A 25,697-nucleotide genomic window follows, 5' to 3' on the forward strand; every position below is an offset into this window, starting at 1 on the left:
CACCTGCTCACAGTGCCAAAACCACTGGTAAATGGTTTACTGACCATGGTATCATTGTGCTCAATTGGCCTGCCAACTCTCCTGACCTGAACCCCATAGAGAATCTGTGGGATATTGTGAAGAGAACATTGAGAGACTCAAGACCCAACACTCTGGATGAGCTAAAGGCCGCTATCGAAGCATCCTGGGCCTCCATAAGACCTCAGCAGTGCCACAGGCTGATTGCCTCCATGCCATGCCGCATTGAAGCAGTCATTTCTGCCAAAGGATTCCCGACCAAGTATTGAGTGCATAACTGTACATGATTATTTGAAGGTTGACGTTTTTTGTATTAAAACACTTTTCTTTTATTGGTCGGATGAAATATGCTAATTTTGTGAGACAGGAATTATGGCTTTTCATGAGCTGTATGCCAAAATCATCCATATTAAGACAATAAAAGACCTGAAATATTTCAGTTAGTGTGCAATGAATCTAAAATATATGAATGTTAAATTTTCATCATGACATTATGGAAAATAATGAACTTTATCACAATATGCTAATATTTTGAGAAGGACCTGTAAGTGTGAACTGGAAGATTCTGGTCTGACTGTGAGGAAAGCTGCATCATATTTTGCATTTAAAAGGAACCACCAAAACCTCTGGCTATCAAATGTCTAACTTGGTCTATCACCATGGTAACCTATGCTGAAAACCTAAATTGCTTTGGAGCACCTTAGGCTTTCAGATTAGAGATAAAGTATTAGTTGTTTATGGCTATGTTGTGCCCTACACAATAATGGGGAAGACTAATAATTTGACAGTTGTCCAGCAGACAGTCATTAACACCCTCTACAAGGGTAAGGCAAGGGTTATTGCTAAAGAAGCTGGCTGTTCACAGAGTGCTGTATTCACCTTAACACTTCAGCAGTCCCACAGCCTGATTGCTGCCATGCCCTGCTGCACTGATGCAGTAATTTATCAGAATAAGCTTTATAGCCAGGTTTGTGCACACATACAAAGAACTTGACTCCAGCACACTTTGCTTTCAGTTTTTATATATAATAATGGATATAAACATTTCTTTTTAAATGTACATACAGTACAGACCAAAAGTTTGGACACACCTTCTATTTCAAAGAGTTTTCTTTATTTTCATGACTATGAATATTGTAGCTTCACAATGAAGGCATCAAAACTATGAATTAACACATGTGGAATTATATACTGAACAAAAAAGTGTGAAACAACTGAAAATATGTCTTATATTCTAGGTTCTTCAAAGTAGCCACCTTTTGCTTTGATTACTGCTACGCACACTCTTGGCATTCTGTTGATGAGCTTCAAGAGGTAGTCACCTGAAATGGTTTTCACTTCACAGGTGTGCCCTGTCATGTTTAATAAGTGGGATTTCAAGCCTTATAAATGGGGTTGGGACCATCAGTTGTGTTGTGCAGGAGGTGGATACAGTACACAGCTGATAGTCCTACTGAATAGACTGTTAGAATTTGTATTATGGCAAGAAAAAAGTAGCTAAGTAAAGAAAAACGAGTGGCCATCATTACTTTAAGAAATGAAGGTCAGTCAGTCCGAATAATTGGGAAAACTTTGAAAGTGTCCCCAAGTGCAGTTGCAAAAACCATTAAGCGCTACAAAGAAACTGGCTCACATGAGGACTGCCCCAGGAAAGGAAGACCAAGAGTCACCTCTGCTGCGGACGATAAGTTCATCCGAGTCACCAGCCTCAGAAATCGCAGGTTAACAGCAGCTCAGATTAGAGAACAGGTCAATGCCACACAGAGTTCTAGCAGCAGACATATCTCTAGAACAACTGTTAAGAGGAGACTGTGTGAATCAGGCCTTCATGGTAAAATAGCTGCAAGGAAACCACTGCTGAGGACAGGCAACAAGCAGAAGAGACTTGTTTGGGCTAAAGAACACAAGGAATGGACATTAGACCAGTGGAAATCTGTGCTTTGGTCTGATGAGTCCAAGTTTGAGGTGAACGGATGGACTCTATATGCCTGGTTCCCACCGTGAAGCATGGAGGAGGAGGTGTGATGGTGTGGGGTTGCTTTGCTGGTGACACTGTTGGGGATTTAATCAAAATTGAAGGCATACTGAACCAGCATGGCTACCACAGCATCTTGCAGTGGCATGCTATTCTATCCGGTTTGCTTTTAGTTGGACAATTGTTTATTTTTCAACAGGACAATGATCCCAAACACACCTCCAGGCTGTGTAAGGGCTATGTGACCAAGAAGGAGAGTGATGGGGTGCTGCGCCAGATGACCTGGCCTCCACAGTCACCGGACCTGTACCCAATCGAGATGGTTTGGGGTGAGCTGGACCGCAGAGTGAAGGCAAAAGGGCCAACAAGTGCTAAGCATCTCTGGGCACTCATTCAAGACTGTTGGAAAACCATTTCAGGTGACTACCTCTTGAAGCTCATCAACAGAGCGTAGCAGTAATCAAAGCAAAAGGTGGCTACTTTGAAGAACCTAGAATATAAGATATAATTTCAGTTGTTTCACACTTTTTTGTTCAGTATATAATTCCACATGTGTTAATTCATAGTTTTGATGCCTTCAATGCGAAGCTACAATATTCATAGTCATGAAAATAAAGAAAACTCTTTGAATGAGAAGGCGTGTCCAAACTTCTGGTCAGTACTGTATATAAGTGACTTTACTACAGAATATAATGTGACATGAGTCCAAGTATGCATGGTATTGTTCTGGAACTCTGACTGTCAAGGGTTCATCAGAGAAACAGTCTGGGGAAGAAACTGTCCCTGTGTAGGCTGGTTTTAGCAAACAGCGCCTGAAGGTTAAAGCCTAAAGAGTTTGTGTACAGGATGTGTGGGGCCTGCAGAGATTTTAGCTGCCCTTTTCTTGACCCTAGACTTGTATAAGTCCTGGATGGAGGGAAGGTCAGCCCTGATGTTCCCCTCTGCAGACCTGATTGTTCTTTATAGTCTGGACCTGTCCTGTGTTGTGGATGAGCTAAACCAGACTGAGATGGACGAAGAGAGGACAGACTGAATTATGGCAGTATAGAAGATGACCAGCAGCTTCTGTGGAAGGTTGTACTTCTTGAGTTGCTAAAGTTACAAAAACAATCCAATCTCTGCAGTCAAAGCAGGCCTGTAAAATCTGCTTTGACTCATCAGTCCACCTCTTAACAGTCCGAACCACAGGTTTGGAAGCTTTTAATTTCTGCCAGTAGGTTGGGATAAGATAGATCAGAGTGTGATTAGAAAGTCCAAAAGCAGCCCTGGTGACAGCATCGTATGCTTTGGGACTTCTGACTTTATGGAAAACAAGGTAAAATCAACCACTAAGTGTATGTATTTTACAGTATAAGGACATACTATCCAACAGGCAAACATTTCTGTATCAAATATTGTTATTATGTAATGTTCAAAATGTCTTAATTGTCTGTTCTAATATTTTAATTGTTTTTTTATTTATAATTGTCTTCTAATTGTCTAATTGAATTTTTCACCACCGGCGAGCAATCATACTTATGTTAAATGCTTAAAATGTATCACATTGTTATTTTTTTTACAGAACATTTCACTTTTTGAAATGAAAAGCAAAAATAAATTTTCTTTTTCCCTTTTCAATGATATTCTATTTTACTGAAATGCACCTGTGATATTTTACCAACCTGGTGTTTTTAGTGTGTTTTTACCTCACCTGTCCTCTTGAACTTTTTTTAGTCAAAACAAAGAAAATCTTCAAACTAAATCCCAAGCACGGGTCTCTGTGTGAAATGCTGAATATTAACAAAGTGCTACCAGTTCTTTTGAAGCAGCAAAAAGGGTAAACCAGAACAAGAAGACTGATATTTCTTGCTTAATGCGGAATAGATTAACCACGCTTTATACTATGAGATGTGACTTCCCAAAAAACACTTTAGGGAACCAGTATGATTGTGCTGTAAAATGAGACAGCAAATGCAGCCTTCCCCCCAAGGACCTGTCCCCGTTTCAGCTCTAACACCCACATCCACATGTGCACAAGCTGTGCTCACCAAAGGAACACACATTAAGGATCCCTCTCGATCATAAGTGTGTATGCATTAATATGTAGGTGTATGAGTGTGTGCAAGCGCTGTCCATAAAAGGGGATGGCACCAAAGTAACTAAAATATGTCAACATTAGTTGCAGCACAACAACAATGTGATGCAACTGTTGGCAGTACAGAAGGCAAAATAGAGTTCAGAAACAGAGGACGAATACTGAAATATTTCAGATTTTAGTGGAACAACCATTACAAATTGCATGAAAAGATTTTGAAAAATCAGCAGAAATCTATGGGTTTCTATGGGATAGCTTACCAGCATTGAAAATAGCTAAAATGATGAAAAAATGATGAAAATATTATTAATTAAAAAGGATTAAAAAAAAAAACCCACTATATTTAAAATAAATTTTAAGTTTCAATAGTTCTTTCAATCAAGTATATTGGTAAAATCTAATCTGCTAAACTTGTAGTTGGCCTACAGAATATTCCACTTAATCAAAAAGACATACTGTACCAGAGGCTTTTTCATGTCAGCATATTTTTTCAGAGGCATGAGACCTCACTGAGTGGAAACAATATGCTGTTTCCTGTGATAATGCTCCAAATATCAATATTTTAGATCTTAGATTAACATTTTAAATTACCTTGAGAAGTAAGTGCAGTAAAGTAAAATTTCTACATAAAGATCCATTGGTGCGGTCTTGCACACATGCAGAGTCCTGCTTACCATAGTAAAATTCTCCCTGCTGATACATCATCAAGGTCTGAACCTCCGAGCCATCATCTCTGCTGAAGGAAAAGGTCCTGGTGTTCTCTGGCCTGAACTGATTTTTCCAGGAGCCTCGGAAATAGATGGCGTTTACCAGAGTCAGACGGGTGATGCTGCTGAAGTCCTCGGCTGATAGCAGTGCACGAATCTTACCTGCACGGAACATTGTTTATACTGAATCACAATATACATTTGGGTTCATTTTCCCAACGAAAGTTAATGGTGTGGTGCAGCTTTGAAGCTTTGACTAAGAATTAGGAAAGATCAGTGCATTCAGGCTTGATACAGCTTTATTTCTAATATATAGGTAAAAAATGTAGACAACAAAAAAATTACCTGTACTGTTTTATTCCCCCTTTCTGACTATTTGTCTATCTATTTCACTTACTCTCTGTATGATTCTCCACCCAGTTGTTGATCTGCTCGGCGACTGCCGAAGATTCGCTGAAATCCACGGTTTCCACTTCAGCTCGAAAGTATTTCTTCATCAGATGCAGAAACTCCGGGTTAAAGCTGATACCTTCCTGCAGGTAGAGGTTGTTTGCGAACCGGATCACGTAGTGGGCATCATCATCGGAGAGCGCCTCTGTCAGGTTCTGGAGCAAAGAGAACTCCACGCCTGCAGAGAAGTCAAGTCAAGTCAAGTTTATTTATATAGCACTTTTTGGCAACAAGGCACTCAAGGCGCGGTACATAAGGAAAAACATTACAATGATACAGAAAATCAAACAACAGAGGTAATAAAATAAATAAAAAAAGAATATAATGATGGATAAGAAAATGAAAGGAGAAGAGGAAACACACACATTTATCCTGTCCCTGTTTATGTATATTGTACAGACATGTAGTAAATGTTTACACACTACTTGCCTTGCCATAAACCCCTAACATATGAGTTAAATGGATGATTCTTTTTCACTTCTGAATAATGTTTTGAAATATTAGCTACGTATTTTATACCTTGAACAAAAAAATGTTATTCACAAAGAATATATATATAAAGAATATAAATTTAATGTATCTCTTTCAGAGCACAAGTTATTATTTTAGTCAGGTAGGAGTCTTTCAAGAAAATTTTAGGCTGCTCTCAAACTGTTTCTTATCTTGCCATGTTGTTGCTATATCTGAAACATCAAGTCTGGTCACATCTGTAGTTTAAGTGTGGCGCTTATGATGTGCTTTTGCTACATACATTTTACACTGTATTCTTAATTTGTATTGGGAATAAAATTGTAAAGTTTTTTGTGTGTTGCTGTGAAATTACAATCTTGCTTTTTATACATAATGATCGCCTGATCAGCTTAGCCAGAAAATTCCATGCTCCATACACAGCCTCCAAGTGATCAATTATTTCTAAGCTGAATTAATCCGAAAATAGGTCCATCACCGTTGCTATGCCGGCTCTCCATTCATTCAGCAAGCTGAGGTGAGTGAACCTTCATCAGTGCAAACAGAGCATCTGAGCAGCGTTGCATGAGATTAGAAAAAATATTCCTGGTTCAACACAAATTCACAGCAGTGGAACCTATATGCTATATTTATCACACCTCTGAGTTGTGATACTCATGCCATGGAAATCATGGACATGTTTTAAAAATTGCTAATGCAAAACCTCACAGCAATTTTGAAAGTTTATAATAGTGTTTGCATGAACTGTTACCACATTTTTAAGACTAATGTTTTAACATATCAGAATCTGCTTCTGTCTACTGCTCACACTGACTAACCATTAGCTGGAAAACTCATCTATGTTTCATTAATGTGAAGATAGCTAAGAGCTAAGAGAGTAATAATAATAAAACATTTATTATCTATAGGAGGTAATATATTTACTAATAATTTCTCAACAGAACCCCACTTAAAAAAACAAATCGACACTGTGTTGGGCCATCCTCCATTTTGTGAGCCAAACAAACTACAACGCAGCTCAACAGGTGTCGCAGCCCTGACGTCACAGGAGGTGAGATTTATAAGGGCTTGCGGAACACTGCGTCTTTGCTATTTCCGCAGGAGCCGAGACCGGTTACCCACAACGGTGGCACATCCCTGGAGCATCAGAAGCTCATAGGCGGGTTTTCACTCCATTTCCCATCACTGGCCAACCTCATTAGAAGCTTGACAGAGCTACAAATCTTGCTGGGATAAGAAGACCAGAAGATTTACTTTACCGATCGAAGGCGTGTCTGCAGCACGCAACTCAAGTAATTATTAATGATAATTAACCAGTTGTAATTATTAAGTGCTGTGAGCCCAATAATCACACCACCAGAGTGTATCTCTTAATTTAATTTATTTCTTCTGAATTATGATTTTTTAATTATATTTTTTGATAAATATATATAAATCAATAATCATAAAGCAACAACTGTCCATTTATTGAAAGCACTATTTGAAACATTTTTAAAGATAAAGCAAAAAATATATAAAAAAAGTATTTATATACATCTTTACTTGGAAAAGTTAGTTGAGGTGAGAGTACTTAAACACTTCCATCTCTTTCCAAATCTAAAAATGAGCCATTTAATAAGTGACCATATGGTCTGAATCTGCTGACACTGTAAAACTCAACACTCAAACTAACAACTATACAGTACAGTAGAACGATATTCTCTCAGCCTGCTGAGTTCATTTTCTCACCCGGCAGCAGGTGACTGAATCCCACAGCCTCTCGTATCTCTTCCAGTGAAGTCCCCCTGGCTCCCAGCTCCACCATGCCGAGGGCAACAGCCACACTCAGAGGGGAAAAAATTATGTTTTCCTGACCCCCCGCTGCCTGCAGCCGGTGGTACAGTCTGGCCGAGAACTCCGATGTGGTGTCCTCTGGAATGTCCGCCGCCCGGCAACCGTAGCCCGGCAACAGGATGGAGAACAGGAAGAGGAGGAGGAGAAGAGGGGACGAAACGTACAGGATCGACATCTCAGCACGCACCACAGAAGAGCTGAGTGAAAGAGGAATAGCATAGAAGATAAACAATTATGCCATGACTGGGGAATTAAGAGGAGGATAAAAGGTGTGGAGATGGATAGACAGATGATTTATAGGAACAGAAGTGATATGGAGGGGGAAGGGCACCCAAAGAGATGTGACAGGAAGGCAACCAGATGAACATGATGAGAGGAAATGATTTGTAGGGACAGAGTTATAAGTACAGAGAAGAGGATTGCAGGCATGCCAAAGAGGTGACGGTATAGAGACAAGAGGATAGAAAAGAGGAGGAAAAGGGAGCAAAAATATTACAAAACAGAACAAAACAGATAGAGGACAAGAGGATTTGGGAAAATGACAGAGATGAAAGAGAAAGCAGTGATATGGAATGGCAAAAAGAATATCAAGGTCAACATTGAAACAGGAAACATCTGTCAATAATTCTGCCATTTTAAATCTTGCAGAAAGTTTAGAATTAGACCAAAGGAATAAAGAAACAGAGTTAGAAAAAAACATTGACATTTGTGAAAGAATATTTGTCATTGTATCCCATTAAATTCCATAAGCTGTTTTTATTTCATAAAACAGAATGCGTGCTTATGTGTAAGTGTATATACCTTTAGGAGCATTAGTGTTTTAATTAAAGCTTTTCAACAATAGAGACCAGAAAATATGCCTTTACCACCATGAATGTGAATTTGGGAATTCAAATAATTTATCTTCTTTCTCTTTTTCTTTGGATATAGCTCAGCATAGTTTAACATCTTCATACTATTTTTTTTAACCGAAGGAGATACTCGATAATGCCAATTGCCTTTAACAATATTTTTGAAAACAATATGTAACACACCCTTACCCTTCAGATGATTAGAAGTTGGTTAGGATGTTCAGAAAATATTCAGGGACCACCACAGCTCAAATTATGAACTGGAAGCTGCTGGAACAGCAGCATTATGTCCAAAGTGAAGCAGGTTTCACTTTGTCATGGACTGATAGGATAACAACCAAGAAAGAAGCACCATGAAGATGTCAAGATGAGACCTTTAAACCTAAGAACTGTACCAACTGTTGACCACTGTGGGTTGTTTCACTGTTACTGCTACTAGTGCATTGCACAAATTGGATTGGAATAACAAAAGAGGACTGGCTACAAATTCTTCAACTTTATCAACAAATCAACAACTAGATGATTGAAACTTGGACACAACTAGGTTAACATTAAGCTTCTGGAATGGCAATTCTGAACGCCTAAATTCAACCACCATGAGTTTGTGGACTGGCTTTAAAACAGTGGTGTCTGAACATTTTGTCACATCAAAAAGTAAAACAAAATACAAATTATTTTAAAAACTAGAATAAAGATATATCTTTAGATTTCTGTTTACCTGCTTCACAATAAACTAAGCTTGCAATATTTTATTTAAACAAAGTTGTCAGATCTTTTTTTAGGAAAGCAATGTGTAACTCATTGTAGATCCATAAATCCAAAACTTAAAAAGGGATTTGCATGTTTGCCTTATTAAATGAAAGGCATCCAGATTGCAAATTATTTTGGGCTTGATTGAAAAAAAAAGTACAGGTTTGAGTAAAGGTCACTGCACAAGTGCACAGTGCACAAAGCTTGGTTAAAAAGACTAATACTTGGTGTTTTACCTACCATTTTTCATCGTAAAAACACTGTAATTTATCAGTAATAATTTTGCCCTAATTAAAAATCATAAAGTCTCCATCTGATGTGCTAGACAAGCTTGTATCATTTTTGAATTGCAATCACGGGGCTGCACAAAATCAGTCCAACGGCCCCTAGGGCACACTTTGGACACCCCTGCCTGGAAAGCAAGATATGCAGTCAGAATTTTGCTGGTAGCTCGTGATGTCTAAGGGACAATTGACATAACAATAAAGGAGGTATATGTTAATATTTAAGCACATGTGGATTAGAGAAAATATACAGTAAATTTAAACCTAAGCACCCATTTCTTTTTAAAAATAATTGATGTTGTGTTTTGTGATAAAGCTGATAAAAATATATAATTAAAACCTAAATTAATATGACCTAATGATGAGAGTATGTGAAATTCTAACCAGAACTGCAGATCTCTCTCACTTACCTCAACATTTTCCAAACTCACTCTCCCTATCATTCCTGTTTTATCTGTCCACCCCAGCCTCCCTTTCTTTTCCTTCTCTTTCCTTTACTTCCCTAGCTTCTTTGACTCTTTACCTCCAATGCTGAAAAGGGATTACGAATAAATACTGCCCCATGTTTCTGGTATGGTTGTTGCCAAGCAACATTGTTTTCTGCTGGCCAAACAGAGAAACAGAGACTTAGTGAATAATGGACAAAACATACAGAAAGCTACTGAATTCAGACGGCGATAAAGAGGTAACGGATTGTTTGGTTGTCTGTTATTCTGCTGTTCTGCTGGCATCAGAGATGTAATTAGCGGTCCCCAGAATGGCTGGAATCTGCTGGCTAATGCTGTATGTGTGGGAGGGCAGGTGACTGTGCAGTCAACAACGGAAACAATGGAAATTGGCCAGAATGGGTGCCCCACCCTGAGCCAGTCCATCTGACTGTAGAGCTGTTTCCAGTTCTAATACAGTTCTCTCCATCTGTCCTACTGTCAAGAATAACCTCAAAATTCATTAACAAGCACTGTGGGGTTAACCGAAGCCTGATATGGATTATTTTGCTCAGACTTCCACTGTTCTCAAACAACCCATCGGGTGTCACACCTCGGTTCTGGCTGATTATTATCTGGCTATTATTTTGGCTCAAACACTGCCGGCAGTACTTCTGGTGTTAAAACTGACGGGAGCACCTCATCTGTGGTTAACAGCTGTTTGAAAAAGCAGCTACATTTTCCACTCAGAATGCAAACCTTTAAAAGTGTTGATGAAGAACAGACTAAGTTAAAGAAAGAAATGAGTTCTTCTCATGTGATTTTTCTTTTACAGTGTCAACAGAGAAGTGAAAAGTGTGACGATCCATCTTGCATTTTACAGTCAACTACAGTAGAGCCACTTTACACTCATGTTCAGTGAACATACACATGTGAAATACTCAGACTTTTACTTGAATAGCAGCAAACTACTTTGGATGAAGATACCACAGATGAAACTATTAGCTGGATTTACATTTGCTGAAATCAGCCAAAACATGATTCTACTTTACAAGGTGAAATAGCCATGACAGTTTATTGAGCTGTACCATCAAAAACTTTTGCAGCACTAGTGGCCTTTATTTTTAAGCATTTTTCTGAAAGTAGACAGGAAATAGGGGCAGAAAGAGGGGGGAAGACATAGGGAAAATGTCACCAGGACCAGGACTTGAACCTGGGACGGCTGCGTCAGGAACTGAAGCCTCTATATGTGGGTCGCGGGTTTAACTCCCTAAGCCACCAGCACCACACCCATAACTTCAGATTACTTAAAATGGCAGGTGTCTGTGATGAACAAACAACGTTTTAAAAATTTTCACCCACTTCAATTTTACATATATCCTGTACAATTCAATGAGAAAAAAAGTTATCGGTTAGTTGACAAAATGTAAAAAAAAAAGAAAAAAGAAAGACCTACCTGGTGGCATTTGTGTGCACACCTTGAAACCAATACTCAATAGTAAAACTGCTACAATGAAATAAATCTCAGTTGTTCTTTTAGGATTTTCCTGGTTTTCTGTGATTTGCATCATTTAGCTGAAGCTATGGTTTGCAGAGAAGAGACAAACGATCAAAGGGATCTCATTGCTCAGTCAGGAGAAGGTTACAAATAAAATGTACCAGGGAGGATATGAAGAAGCTTGTAACAACACAAGGTTGAGTTCTACATGTCACAACAATCTTCTGTATTCTCTCTATGTCTGGACAAAGAAATTGAGTTGAGACGTCTTCTCTTTCAAAGACAAGCTCCACGCCTGGTTAAACTCTCTTAATCTGTTAAAATTAGATTAAACCAGGAAGCAACCTTTGGGCCAAGATTCCAAACGGCTAATAAGGCACAACACAAACTAAAAACTAAGCATATCAAAACAATACCATACCCACAGTGAAACATTGTGCTGGCAGCATTATGATCTTGGGTTACTTATACCAGTTTATTTTGACCCAAACTTTTCAGAAAGCTGAAGATGTAGCAGGATTTTTTTTTTCCTCAGAGTCCAAGCACATATCAAAATGAACAAGATTGACTTCTCCAGAACAAAATACATTTTTTTTGTATCCTGATTAGAGTTAATACAGAACTAAATTCTAGAGAAAATCAGAGAGGTCCCCTGAAGATGTTTGACTTTAAAATATCTCATAATCTGACAGATTTAGGCAAATCTGCCAAACCAAGATGGGTGATGATGACAGACCCTTATCATAAGGAGCTTCAACAAAGTCGTAGTTCATCGGTTTTGTGTGAACACTTGTTGTTGTGATTATGAATCTGAGAATATTATTTAATATTTAATATTAATATTTTATCAAACAATATTTCGGTCTGTTAAGGGTTGTCCTGTGAATACCAGCCCAGTAAGGTGATGGTATTAGGACAGAATAGAAAGGTGTGAGACGAGCTCTGACATTATTAAACAACAAAACTCTGCACGTATATGGAATTAATTCACACAATTTTTTTAAATATAAGAATTTCTTAACAAAAATAAGTCAACTCAAAGTCAAATATATTTCAATCAACAAACTCTTTACTATGCTAAAACAATCCAACTAAACTACCAAGCAGAATTAAAGAATAACAAAGACTAATGGACTATGTACAATATAAACAAGTTGATTAAAGGTGGTTAAAACCATGACCAAAAGAGTGATGCAACATTACCATGTAATATTTATGTTTGAGAACCAACGATTATCTTGAAGAATCTGGAAATGAAGTTTAGTTAGTCTTGGAACCAACTTAGGCAATAATCAGCAAACGTTTAGACAACCATTCACAATGCAAGATCAGATAAAATATTATTTTAATAAAATAATGTTTTAAATAATGATCTGCTGAATAAAACCAACCTTCTGGATGACTAATTCTCAATGGTGTCTCATTAGCTGCCTTTATTTATTAAAATAATATTTAAAGAAATATTATTAAGGGAATATTTTGGAAAGAGCCAAATGTTTCTGGAGAAATTGGGCTTAGTGGTGTTTACTTAGTTATCAAATTTAGTAAAATGATGTTAGGGACACTCAACCCACTCAAGACTGTGGAAATGGTGGTGGACTTTCGGAGAACACCACCCCCATACACGCCCCTCACCATCCTCAACAATACTGTATCAGCTGTGGACCACTTCAGGTTCTTAGGAATCACCATCTCTGAGGACCTGAGATGGTCTTCACACATAGACACTGTTCGAAAGAAGGCCCAGCAGAGACTGTACTTCCTGAGGCAACTCAAGACGTTCAACCTTCCACAGGAGCTGCTGGTCATCTTCTACACTGCCATCATTCAGTCTGTCCTGTCTTCATCCATCTCAGTCTGCAAGCACATGTCCTTAGCTGTTAGCAGTTAAGCTAACAAAGAAGCTGATAGCTTAGCACCAGATTCAGACACACACCTTTAAAAATATCATTAATAAAATGGTTAAAATGCATAAGCAAGGACGGCGCGTTATGATCAATCTTCTGTTTAAAAATCCCCCTTTAATAAAGTTTGTCTTAACTTCAAAAACACACAAAGAACACAACCTGAGCATATGCACTGCAGCTAGTCTGCTAGCACCAAGATAGTTGAGTTCAACACAAATAAAACCAAACTTCATAAAATGAAAAATGTTTAGATCATTTCAATCTAAATCACTTCTATATTATTCTACTCTCCCCAAACCTAACCTCTGACCATGCTGAGGAAAAGCTGTCCGGGCGACGATGATGTTTGAAGAGAGCTCTATGAACAAAGGGTTAGCTTCCAGCTAACCTCCGTAGCTCTGGCTGGAAGATGGCTCGTTCTGTCCGCTGACCACACTGCACGTTACCTGCCGTAATGCAGCTACTCGTATGTCCTCCTCTCAGGCAAGGAAACCGCTTCACTCGGCTTGAAGAGACAGCGTCTCTGGAGGGACTTCTCTAGGGCACCGTTTGCTTCTGCAGGCCTCAGAGATAAAGTCAAGCCAGGCGTGTACCTTAATTCCTGTTTTTATTAATGAATACTGGGTACACAAAGTTATTCACTCATGCTTAACTTGTGTATATGGTCGATGATCGTATGACATCCTTGGATCCAGTTGAAGAGTTTATGTCTGTTTGCCAGCAAAGAGACATTAGCACGCTGTTCCCCTCCTATCCCAAGAGATCGGCTTGTTGGAGAGGGGGTGCTCTTATTCAGACAGTGGCATCATGGGAAGTCTGCTGCTACCCCCCATTTTCCTCAGTTGCTGGAAGTCAGTTAAATGCAATTTATTTTGAAGGTTCCAGAAAGGTTTGTACCGGAGTTTTAATATTCTTTCCATGGCTGGGTCCCAACACTTGTGCAACCAGGTTAATGCAGATTTTTTATTTTTATACATCTCCCTCTAATATTCAGTTCAACTGTATGTGATATATGTCAAATTAAATGTTTAAATGGTTTTATAATAATTTTTCATGATCTAATTTATTTATATGACACACATGTCCCAAACCACATGCATTGCTGCTGTTAGTCATACAGTGTGACATTCTTACCTAATGTTGTTCATGACATGTTGCCCAGAAATAGAAACCGACGCAGAGGGACAGAAAGAAGGGGCAGCTGGCACACGTAGATGCAGGTAGTGTTTCTGACCTTCTGAGCTGTGGGAGCTGAACTTTTTAGAGTCTGGCGGTCCTATTCTTTTGTAAGAAAAGTCTGACGCAGCTCAGGCAGCGAGAGCAGTCACCATATGTGCCGGTGTGAAAGCAAGAGAGGATAACGCCATGGGTGGCTGCATTTTACTTGTAATGGTGACACCGTGTTGACCTTTCGAGTTTTGGTGCACCATCTCCCAGCGGGCCTCATGATTTCCCAGTTTCGGTATTGATGAGCTTGAGTCAAAGTATAACTTTAGTTTTGGTCTACTCAGGTGGGTTTCCCACAATACCTTAGAAGGGAAGCACGGAAACCTAATAACAGGCTATAAATGCTTTCAAAAAGGGACAGAATATGTCAGGAGATCTCTCTTGGTTTGAGTTACAGGAGTTTAATACTCACAAGTTAAATCCATGCAATTAAACTCTCTGGCCTTTAAAAGCTGCCTTTAATCTTTCTGTGTAATCCTAATTCTCAGACAGAATAGATCAGCAGCTGACATTTTGGAAATCAAAACATGACGTCACTCAAAGCCATGTTCACGTTCATAATCCTTACTGCCATTTAAATTCGACACCTTTTCAACAGCAAGCCTCGGAGGCCAGGTGAGTTTACTACACATCCTCTCTTCATGATTCAGATCCACAAGCACACACACACAGGCAGAGGCACACACAATGTTTTAGGTGCTTATGCAGAATTTAAAATCAAGATTACCAAGGCAACTGCAAGTGATGGGCATTTTTCTTTCTGCCAAGCTGATGGAGATATTTTTCTTTCACCTTTTGAATATCTCACTCCTTCAAGGTAGGCAGATAAACCCCTTTCTCTTTTTTACACTCCGGTAAGCAATTTCTGCCTCCAATAACACCTCTCTTTGAAAAATCTCTGCACATCAGTTCCAGTCACTTAATGCACCCTCTCTGTAATACACACACACAAGATTAACAGCCATGACTGCACTGCAGTTTCAGAAAAAAACAATAAAACATAACAAACCTACCTGTTCCTTCTCATTTTGTCTTTCTGGAAATGAGAAGATGCAGCAGACATGTTATCTTTTTACATATGGGGTTTAATGCTTTCAAAATGCTGAGGCTTAGACAAATTCTGTAAAGAATGTTAACATCCTCTTTCATCAAGACCTTCTCCTGTGGGAACAAACTGCATAGAGTTACGTCTAGTCTAGAAAAACCTTGGATTCCCGCAATGGGCGCTCTTTATAAAATGGCAAGGTGATCTTGGTTTGACTTCACTGTGAATATGTATAACTTATAAAGTGCTTCGCAGAACAGAGATAATGGATGCTGATTATCATTCATGAGTTTTCCTTAGAGGTGCCACTGGGCCAGCTTTCAATTTCAACTAAAACCGAGTCAAATGCAGGAAGACACATGCATGAGTGCTCTGAAAGTGATTAAACTAACATTAAAGCGACATCATCAATGTTTAATCACTTATGTAATGCAGCTGTCTACATTCAGCCCCCTATTCCAGTGACAATGCATAAAAACTCTCAACTCATTTTACCTGGAAGTGGACATGAAGGTTATGTCTTGAAACTGAGCTTCAACACAATGCTACCTTCTCAAAGAATTCCTTAGATTTTCAGGCAAATAAATTTATTATTTCATAACACTGGTATATGTTCATTATACATTCTTGACCAGAATCTGAGTAAATACGCTCCAGTTTTGCCAAGTGCACTCCACTGAAAATCTTTACCAGCCTGCTGACATGAACTCCAACCTTGTTTAGAGCTTTTAACTCCATTGTGGTCTGTGAAAAACAAGGTGCTACTACTACCGTGATGGAATGGGGACCCCAATAAGGTGGATCCAATTCATCAATAAACCCTTCCACGGCTAAGCATATCATCAGCATTACGTTCTCTACATTAGTTCTGTGACCTTATTCCACCATATTCTCTACAGAATTGCCAACGTTTGAGTGGAGCTTGGAGTGGAACAAGGATGGGGTCAGTATCACAAACAAAGTGCGTTCGGGATGTAGCGGTAGAGTGGGCACCCCATGTACTGAGGCCATTAGACTTTTACACAGCCATTTGGGGATCTACTCCTGACCCTGAGATCTTTGCTCCATCTCTTGTGACATCCTTTCTGATTGCTGCGAATAATATATTATATATTTATATATTTTCTAATATAATATAAGTTTGACAATAGAAATTTTACAGGTTTAGGTCAATCCAGACTTTCCAGACTTTGTCATGGAAGAAGTTGGACTAGCTGTGTAGTCATCACGCTTTACTTCTACGACTAATGCCATGGTTAAGATCTTTGCTTGCTCTCTAACACTTGAGTTCCTCCTGTAGCACCTAAAATACAAGGTACCCAAGCAATACACCTGATTTCAATGTTAAAGCTATATATAGACGTTATTTAGGCATTTCAGTCAATTATACGTTGATTTGTGGCCATGGTTTAGAGCGAAATATTTGACTAGGTTCCAAAAGTGGTCTAAATGTAGAATTACACATTCATAAGGCCAACAAATGAGTTTGTTAGCCATGCAAAAACCTCAGAAAACATTAACTCAAATTAAAATTTTATTTGAGAGACAAAAATTAGGAGAAGAGTGGTAAATATATTATTTGCACTATACTGTTGGATGTAAACACAATGCATCCAAATCTCAAATGCTGTTAAACATTTCAGCTGTAGATTGTGCACTGATTTCTCAATATTACCAGACACCGAGTTCAGTTCGTTTTCATAAAAGTAAAATTGTAATTTGTTTGGCATGAATCATAATCAAATATCAAAAAGAACCTTTAATAGGTTATTAACAACACAGGGATGGTGCAGGGGTTGAACAATAAGTGCAGAGCAAGTTTCATTGGAACTACCTTTTTGTACAGATTATAATGTTTTTCCTGACATTCTGCTCTTAAAGAAATGTTGAGTGTTAAGTCCTGTTTAAGTTAAATAGCCATGCTATTTGATGTAAGGTGTTATTGTACCAATGAACACGACTCAAATATTATTGTTCGTAAAAAAAAAAATAAAAGATTCTAAAAAGTATGGTAGCCGATTCATGACTCTCTGCCAACTTCACTTTTTGTGAGAAGAAATGTTAAAAGGAATTCCCCTCCTTTGGGTAGGATACACAGCTGACTGACAGCTCACAGCAACATGACTGAGGCTGACTGGTTTTCCTGAGAGAAATTATATCATGCAAAGTTTTTGAAACCTTGACCATTTGAAATTGGCTAAATGAAAGACAACAAAACGTTACCATCCTTTTTCTGAAGCAGTTTGTGTCCCTTTTTGACAAGACTACACCAAACTAAGGCAGCCAGGAATAAGGGTTCCATCATTGCCTTTTTGCTTTGAGACTAAATTTACTCTAGAAAAAGACTTTTTCTATGATAAGTTGTTTGGTTGATGAAGGGAAATTAAATGAATTCAAAAATATCTACTGGTAGAAACTGAAAACAAGCCCACTACAAAGATCTATCTGTACGATAACCACGATTTCAGATGGCCTATTGTTGTTTAGATTCAACTGGTTCTGGAGTTTATTTTTTTTATTTATTATGTTCTGTTATGTGAAATATGAACAGTCTTCAAAATCTGCTCATTTAAAGTGTTTACCTAGACAATTCAATTCAATTATTTCATGCCGAGCAAATCTTAATCAAGAGTGAATGTAATTGAGAAGCTGGCAGATGATCCAATATATGACTCACACAGGAAAATCAAGACAGGTTTTTGCTTTACATGTTAAATAGTAAGTACAAGAACAGAAATAAAGGTTATTGCACTATTTCCATTGCTTACGTAATTTTAGGACTGTTATCCCTTCTGTGATTTGCATCCCCTCTGATTGCAGACTAATTTCCAGAATACACTTGCACTCTAAGTTATTCAACCTTGCACGGCAAATTAGGTTTATTGGCAAAATATCCACACTAACAGCTGTTTGCCAAAAAAATAAATAAATCAAGCTAGAGCTATTTAAATAGTTCAACATAACTAACACTGCTAACACAATACAAAACGACACTTTTGACTGCTGTTGTCTCAAAATTATTCAACCCCCTCATGACAACCATTTTTAGTACTTAGAAGAGCACAGTTTTCCTGAGATGACCTGCTTCAAACAGAATAGAGAATAGAGCTACTGGCAAAGTTTCAGAAGAATTGTATCCCAGGCCCACGGGACAGCCCAGGACACGCTGGAGGGACTATGTCTCTCGGCTGGCCTGGGAACGCCTTGGGCTCCCCTGAGTCTGCTGCCCCCGTGACCCTGTCCCGGATGAAGCGGAAGACGACAAGTATGAGTACGAGTACAATAAAAAACAGAGCACATAAACAATCATAAAAGCCCAATTCTAACTAGAAGATTTTTGGAATAAAAATATCTTTAGCTGCTTTTTGAAAGTATCCAAGAAGTCCAAACTGTGTAGATTGTTTATTGTAACCACCTAAACGTTGTTGAATTTTGCCAATAAACATATCTGCAGATGGGGCTGGAACAAGTGTAAATACCATTGTATTCTGGAATTAGCAACTTAATTCAATGAACTATTTCCAATGGAAACTCACTGCAAAGTGAAGTCTGCAAAGTGCTTACTGTACTCTCCATGTAGGGCAAAAATAATCACAGCTACGCCTAAAAGAAGAGACATGAATAGGGATACACCGACAGAAAGCTTAGACGGCACAAAGAACAATTAAACCAAGATGACCTTCTTTTGGGATTTTGTAAAAGAAAAAACCTAAATAATAACAAGTAGACAAGGGAGTAGGTGGAAACAGGGACTCCACTGAGGAGCCGTAAATAAGCAGCTCCCATAAAGATACCCATTTTGATTCAGCACCGATGATATCTAACGATCCGATTTCATTGTCACAACCCAGCTCTCTGCCGAGGTAAACTTAATAGCACCCTTTTTTGTCTTGTCTCTCCATGCTGTGTATCAGAAACATACAGAGAGACAAACACATACACCAACAGCTCAGCTGCTGTGAGTGCAGAACTAGGAGCTCTGAGCTCCAAGGTGTAATTATATCGGCCTGTATTTGAGGTCAGTGTGAAAGGTAAAAACACTGGAGGCTTTTTCAAACAAAAAGGAGACTGATGGGATGCCTGGGTGCAGGAAGGGTAGTTGTCAATGAGTGCTGAGAGGGACAAATGACTGTGTGTGTATATGTATGTGCAGGAAAAAGACGTAATACAAGTAAACCAGCTAGATGATCCTGTATTAGGGGCCAAGTGTTGAGGTTGAGATGCAGAGAGCAGAAAGACGGCAAGTTGATGATCTGAGATCACAGAGTCTCACAAATTATAATGAATGTTTGGCTTTCTTAAGTTAAAGGGCAATTCAAGCAAGGAAAGGATCCCTTTGTTTGCATTTCTAGTCATTGGAGGAAAATAAATTTAAGTATAAACCCTATTAGTGATTGAGATTAAACAATTGTTTAAACATTTTCACATTTTGTCACATAATGACCAGATTTTATTGTGATTTTATGATAGAACAAGATGAAGTAGACCAAAGTGAAGTGGAAGAAAAAGACTACATAATTTTACAATTTGTATAAAAATGTAGCAAGTGTCAAAGGCATACAGATCCAGATCCCTTTACTCTGATACTCCTAAATAAAAACTGGTGCAATCAATAGATTTCAGAGGTCACCTAATTACTAAACATTTGTCGTCTTTTGCTTGATTTAATCTCAATAGAAATACAGCTGGCCCCAGAGGTTTGTTGGAAAACATTAGAGAACAAACAGCATTGTAAGGACCAAGGAACACATTAGACTGGTCAATGAATATAGTTATGGAACCAATCCTTGAACCAATCTAAGACCACTTTTCAACCAATCATCTGAAGATTTTGCACATCTACAAACTTTCCAAGACCTGGCCATGCAACTAATATGGTAGGCAGGGCAAGGAGAGCAGGAATAAGAAGCAGCCAAGGGCCCCATGGTAACTCTGGAGGAGCTGCAGTAAAATCTGTCATCAGTATTAGTTGTAGATTGGATAAGTCCAGCCTTTATGGAAGAGTGGCAGTTTGGAACAAACCATGGGGGTGAACGACGGAGAAGATGGTCTTGTCAGGGGAGAACAAACTGAACTCAATTGTCTACATACAAAACTTTATTTGTGGTGGCAAACTAGCACAACACGTGACCCTGAACACACCATTCTCCCTATCCTGCCATGGTGGTGGCAAGATCATGCTGTGGGGATGCTTTTCTTTAGCAGGGACATTGAAGTTGGTCTCAGTGGACAGGCTGCAATAAACGTCCAGACCTTAAACTATTTAAGAAACTTGAAAATTGCTGTTCATAGAATCTCTCCTTCCAGTCTGACAGATCTTGAGCTCCTTTGCACAGAAAAATTATAATCTAGATGTGCAAAAACCTGCAGCTCTAACTACAGCAAAGGATGGTTCCACATCGTATTGACTTGCAGAGGTTAAATATTCATAAACACCACACTTTTCAAGCTTTTATTTATAAAACAGTTTAAAAAACTTGGCATTTTCCGTTCACTTCACAATAATACACTACTGTGTGCTGGTGTATCAGAAAAAAAAAACCCTCAGTAACATAAATTGTAGTTCAAATAGTTTTAGTACATTTGCAAGGCACTGAATAGCAGCAAAGTACATCTATATCTAAAGACTAATAAGGATTAGCCAGCACTGCACAGCCGCAGCCTTCAGAGCACTAAGTCCACATTTTAGGAATGATATGGATTAAATTTGACAGCAATGAGAACAGAAAGGAGCCAGTGAATTTTGCACAGTTATTAAATTACCAAGCTACTTTCAACAGTCCCATCTGTCCTCCACACTGAAATCTGTTTCTGTCAGTTTCATCACCTCCACTCTGGATTCAGCTGCCTGCTGAAACTGAGTCAGTCACCATCCATCCATCCATCCATCCATCCATCCCATCCATCCATCCATCCATCCATCTCAAAAGCTTTCAGCATGTTAAATTATGCCAACTCGGGACAAGCACATTTTAACAATGTGCTGATATACTTCAGACTTGAAGTACGCCTTCCTGGAAAATGTATTTTAACTTAAAAGGTAAACAATAGCATCATTCAGGTGAACTGCCCTGTTGCTCCATTAAACTGGTTTACAAAGTTAAAGGTTAAGGAGCGAGATAAAAACCAATTAATCTAAACTCAGGCCCAGAACAACACTGGACAGAATGTGAGACACCGATGATATCCCTCTTTCTCTGCTTTAGTAGCTAATCAAAATGTTCTAATCCTTCATAAATGAATATGCCTTATATAGCTCTACTGTTTAGTCACATGCATATAACATTTCTTTCCATTTTAAACAATATCACACTGTCCTTTGTGATTACATTAATTTCTGTATTCTGATTTTATAACTATGTGGAACATTATCAAAGTATACATCCAGCTGCTCTGTGAAGGCCTCAGAGGTTTGTTAGAAACATTAGTAAACAAGCAGCATCATGAAGATCAAGGACCCGAGCAGACAGGTAACAGAGAATGTTTAAAGCAAGGTTAGTTTATAACTTTGTAGGAGCTCAAGTGGAAGAATCTGTTGACAGCACAACTTTTAGCTGTCCAATCCACAAATCTGGCCCTTGCGGAAGAGTGGCAGGAAGAGAGCTGTTGTTGAAAGCAAACCATAAGAAGTCCTATTGGTGGCTTGCTACAAGCCATGTAAAAAACAAAACAAATAAAACAAACAATATGGATGAAAACATTAGGCCAAAATTAAACTGTGGAACGGTTTAGATCAAAACATATTCAGGTATTAGAATGGACCAGTCAAAGTCCAGAGGTAAACACAGTTACGAAACTGTGGCAAGAGTTATTAAGACATATTTACGGGCATTTTACATCTAATCGGACTAAGCTCGAGCTAATTTGCAAAGAATGGGAAACAATTTCATTCTCTAAATGTGCAAAGCTGGTGGAGGAATACGCCAACAGGCTTGTTGGAGTACCTCCAGCAAAAGTGGTTCTACAAAGTATTGATTCATGTGGGCTAAATACCATTGTACAGCAAACCTTTTACATTTCTATTTTAAAAGAACATAAATGAAAACCATGTATGATTTTAATTCTACTTCACAATGATGTGCTTTTATCTGGCCTATCATAAAATTCCAATAAAATACATTTAAGTTTGCGGTTGTAACATGACAAAATGTGGCAAAGTCAACAGGCATGAGTCCTTTTAAAAACACAGCATGTAACAAAATCTTAAGGGGTTTTAGAAATGATTATTTGACTGTTTTTAATTTCTGTTTTTGTGCAAAATTATCCTCTGCTTGGAATGTCTCAATATTGTAAAATATTTGTTCTAATGTTGTAAAGTTCCCTTGCTGTACAGTGTCTTATTCTTTTTTTTTTGCTCTTCATATTTTGTACCTTTTTGTGTATCTGCATGCTTCCATTTGCTTTCACTTTGCTGCGGATACACCCAAATTTCCCTACTGTGGGAAAATAAAAAATATTTCGAACTCTGACTGTAAACTGGTCTTATTCTGAGCGATTTTATCGGATATCTACCTCCTCGCCGATCAGACCTATTCTCCCACCGGTTTCTGCATTTCAATGTGTTGGTTTAAATGGTTTAAAGTGTCTGAAAATCCTGTTTTAAAGCAAAGTAAACTATATTATGATGATCAACATAGTCTTCTTTGGTACTGTATTATAACCCTTCTCAGTAACCAATGCAAAATTAATTTAATAGTAAAACCAGAATAAACATTTTGTTGTGCTCTGCTGTATTTAACAGCAGAAGAGAAGCACAAGAGGTTTGGTATTAGCTTGAGGAATGGCAAATTATGGAGTCTGGGATAAACAACCACACTGTTTGCTACTGTTTGCTACACTGTTTGCTTATTGTTTGCGCATAAAAACTGACAGAAACACATTAATAGAGGTGAGCAATATATATCGCCGACGACAGTATCGTAAACGTTGCTTTGACCATGTGCAGTTTTACGTTACCGATTATTCATACTGTCTCGAAAAGACAACAAATGGAGGGTGCATACACGGTACAGGATGCATGCCTCAGAAGCCAATCAGCAAACAGAATTCAGTCTCGTGACTCACAGCACCTAAACGAGAACAATCTTCTCACATGGAGGAAATATGCAGCAATATTCTGTCTCAGCGGATGATTTAATAGCAAGTTGTGTGTCCACGTCCCTAGCCTGGAAATGGTCCGTTTTGAAAATACTGGCGTCGGTCAAAATAGCGTTATATGCAAGATATGCCGAAAAGTGGTCACCATGAAGAACAGTTCAACAACAAATCTGTTCCACCACTTGCGAACAAACCATATAAAAGAGTATGAGGACTACGTAAAACTTTGTGACTCTACGAGCACTACTACGGCCAACGGAAAGACAAGTAATTCAGCACAACACACTCAGCAAATATAAATACGGCCAATGTTGGGCAATGTTTTGCCGAAGGTCATAATATGTTTGTGTGCATGTTTTGCAGAAGATGTATGAAGCACTTAAACAATAAACAAGAGCCATTGTTCGTGTTTATCCATAGATGTAGAAGGTCATAGGCAAGTAGGGTTTGACAGCAATTTTGTCCATATCGTCCACCCCTACTCATCAATAGACCCGCAAACACACAAGCATAATTTTGAAGGGCAATCGCAGCTCCTGGAGGTATGTTGCTTCTTCATTCATTGCCAGTTTGGTTTTGCTTGGATAGTTCAAAAGTCATTTAATTATTGAAATGCAATTAAGGCATTAATGCTCTGTGGGAATAGGCAGTACAAACACACACACACACACACACACACACATCATAGGAGAGCAGAGAGGAAACAGCAGGTTATCAACAGGGATTTATTGGAGATTTAGACGCATATGGTTTTAATTCATTGGGATCAGGATTGAGGCAGATGCTCTTTGTTTCCTGTATTTGAAATGGCAACTATTGGCCTGAATTAGGACATAGATTAGGACAGAGATAAAGAGATTAGAGGTGGATTGAGACCATGAGGCAGGAAAAACAGGAGTACAATGTTTATTAACAAAAGACGCTAAATTATCTCAGTTCAACCCAGAATATGTTATGACTGTTTTATTTTCTTATATCTATATTTAAATTGAATAAATTGAATTAAACATTTGACTTTTACTCATCATTACTTGAAATGTCTTTACATCATAACCTGAAACAGGTAATCAATATGTATCTCATAAAGAAGAAACATCTGTGTGCTCAGTTCTTTTTAACACACAATAAAGCCTATTGGGAACATGCAAATACCTGCATGGAAGGGGGGAAAAAAACAAGTGTATGAACTGGTGTGTTTATGTTTGGGTGGGGATAATATACATGATCAGGCTGCTGTGCAATGCGTTAAATTACACGTATTTGCTCAATCCTCCTATGGCTACATTTCAAGGACAAGAACCCCACGGCATCCACTGAGATGATTTGAGTGTGGGGGAACAGGAGGAGAAGCAGCGCAATCGCGACAAAAATTAACAGTCCTGGGTGGTGGACACATGGTGAGGCAATGTTTGCTTTTGTACATCCCATCTATACAAAACAACTCACACATGTTGATTACGCCATTCTAATTCCTTCATTCAATGCCATCAAATGCCTACACCTTAATAAAAAGTCATCCCTGGGATTAACTAAAATAGTAATTTTTTTCATATAACAAAAGCTCCAAAGCTGTGATACTGATTATGTCTCTACGGTAAATTATCGGAGGCAATCTGACTCGGCACCATCAGAATGTGAAGCAAAAAGCGGCTCTTACCGTTATTAAAGGGCGTAAGGTAGAACAGGATGGACGTAAGTGCCGTTTCTCTCTGCTGCTCTCATCCGCAACTCACAGCTTGTTCGTTTGGCGCAGACTCCGCCCCCTTTTCACCGATTGGTCCACTAAAACTGAACCAAAGAGTAAAGTAGTGGACCGAAATAAATCCCTTCTTCTTGTTTCCTTAGTTGCAAATGCGGCCGTCAAGCTTGGATTTCTCTCCATAGCAACAATTGTTACCGGCTTAACACGTTTTAACCCCCCAAAAAGCCTTATGTTTTAGTTAGGGATCAGCATAATTGTTTTGCTAATATGTTTAGTCATAAGGCACACTTCCTTTTGGTCAAATGCTACACTGCTACACTTGTACTGAGGCTAAACGTTGAGACCTGTATGGAGGTAAATTTGTCTCAATATTATTCAATCAAACA

General features: G+C 38.5%; 1 protein-coding gene across 1 annotated transcript in view; it reads right to left on the reverse strand.

Annotated features, from left to right (window-relative positions):
- Nucleotides 1-25,421, reverse strand: part of serpini1 (serpin peptidase inhibitor, clade I (neuroserpin), member 1) — a 31,187-nt gene extending 5,766 nt beyond the window's left edge. The window contains exons 1-4 of the mRNA XM_047390718.1: nt 25,267-25,421; nt 7,421-7,722; nt 5,172-5,402; nt 4,742-4,936 (exon numbers count right to left, since the gene is read on the reverse strand). Of these exons, the coding sequence (XP_047246674.1) occupies nt 4,742-4,936; nt 5,172-5,402; nt 7,421-7,700 (706 nt within the window). The 5' untranslated portion in view covers nt 7,701-7,722; nt 25,267-25,421. The remainder of the gene's footprint in view (nt 1-4,741; nt 4,937-5,171; nt 5,403-7,420; nt 7,723-25,266) is intronic.
- Nucleotides 25,422-25,697: the final 276 nt, after the last annotated feature.

The sequence above is a fragment of the Girardinichthys multiradiatus genome, chromosome 18, assembly GCF_021462225.1.
Source record: "Girardinichthys multiradiatus isolate DD_20200921_A chromosome 18, DD_fGirMul_XY1, whole genome shotgun sequence".
In the NCBI taxonomy this organism is placed as follows: Eukaryota; Metazoa; Chordata; class Actinopteri; order Cyprinodontiformes; family Goodeidae; genus Girardinichthys; species Girardinichthys multiradiatus.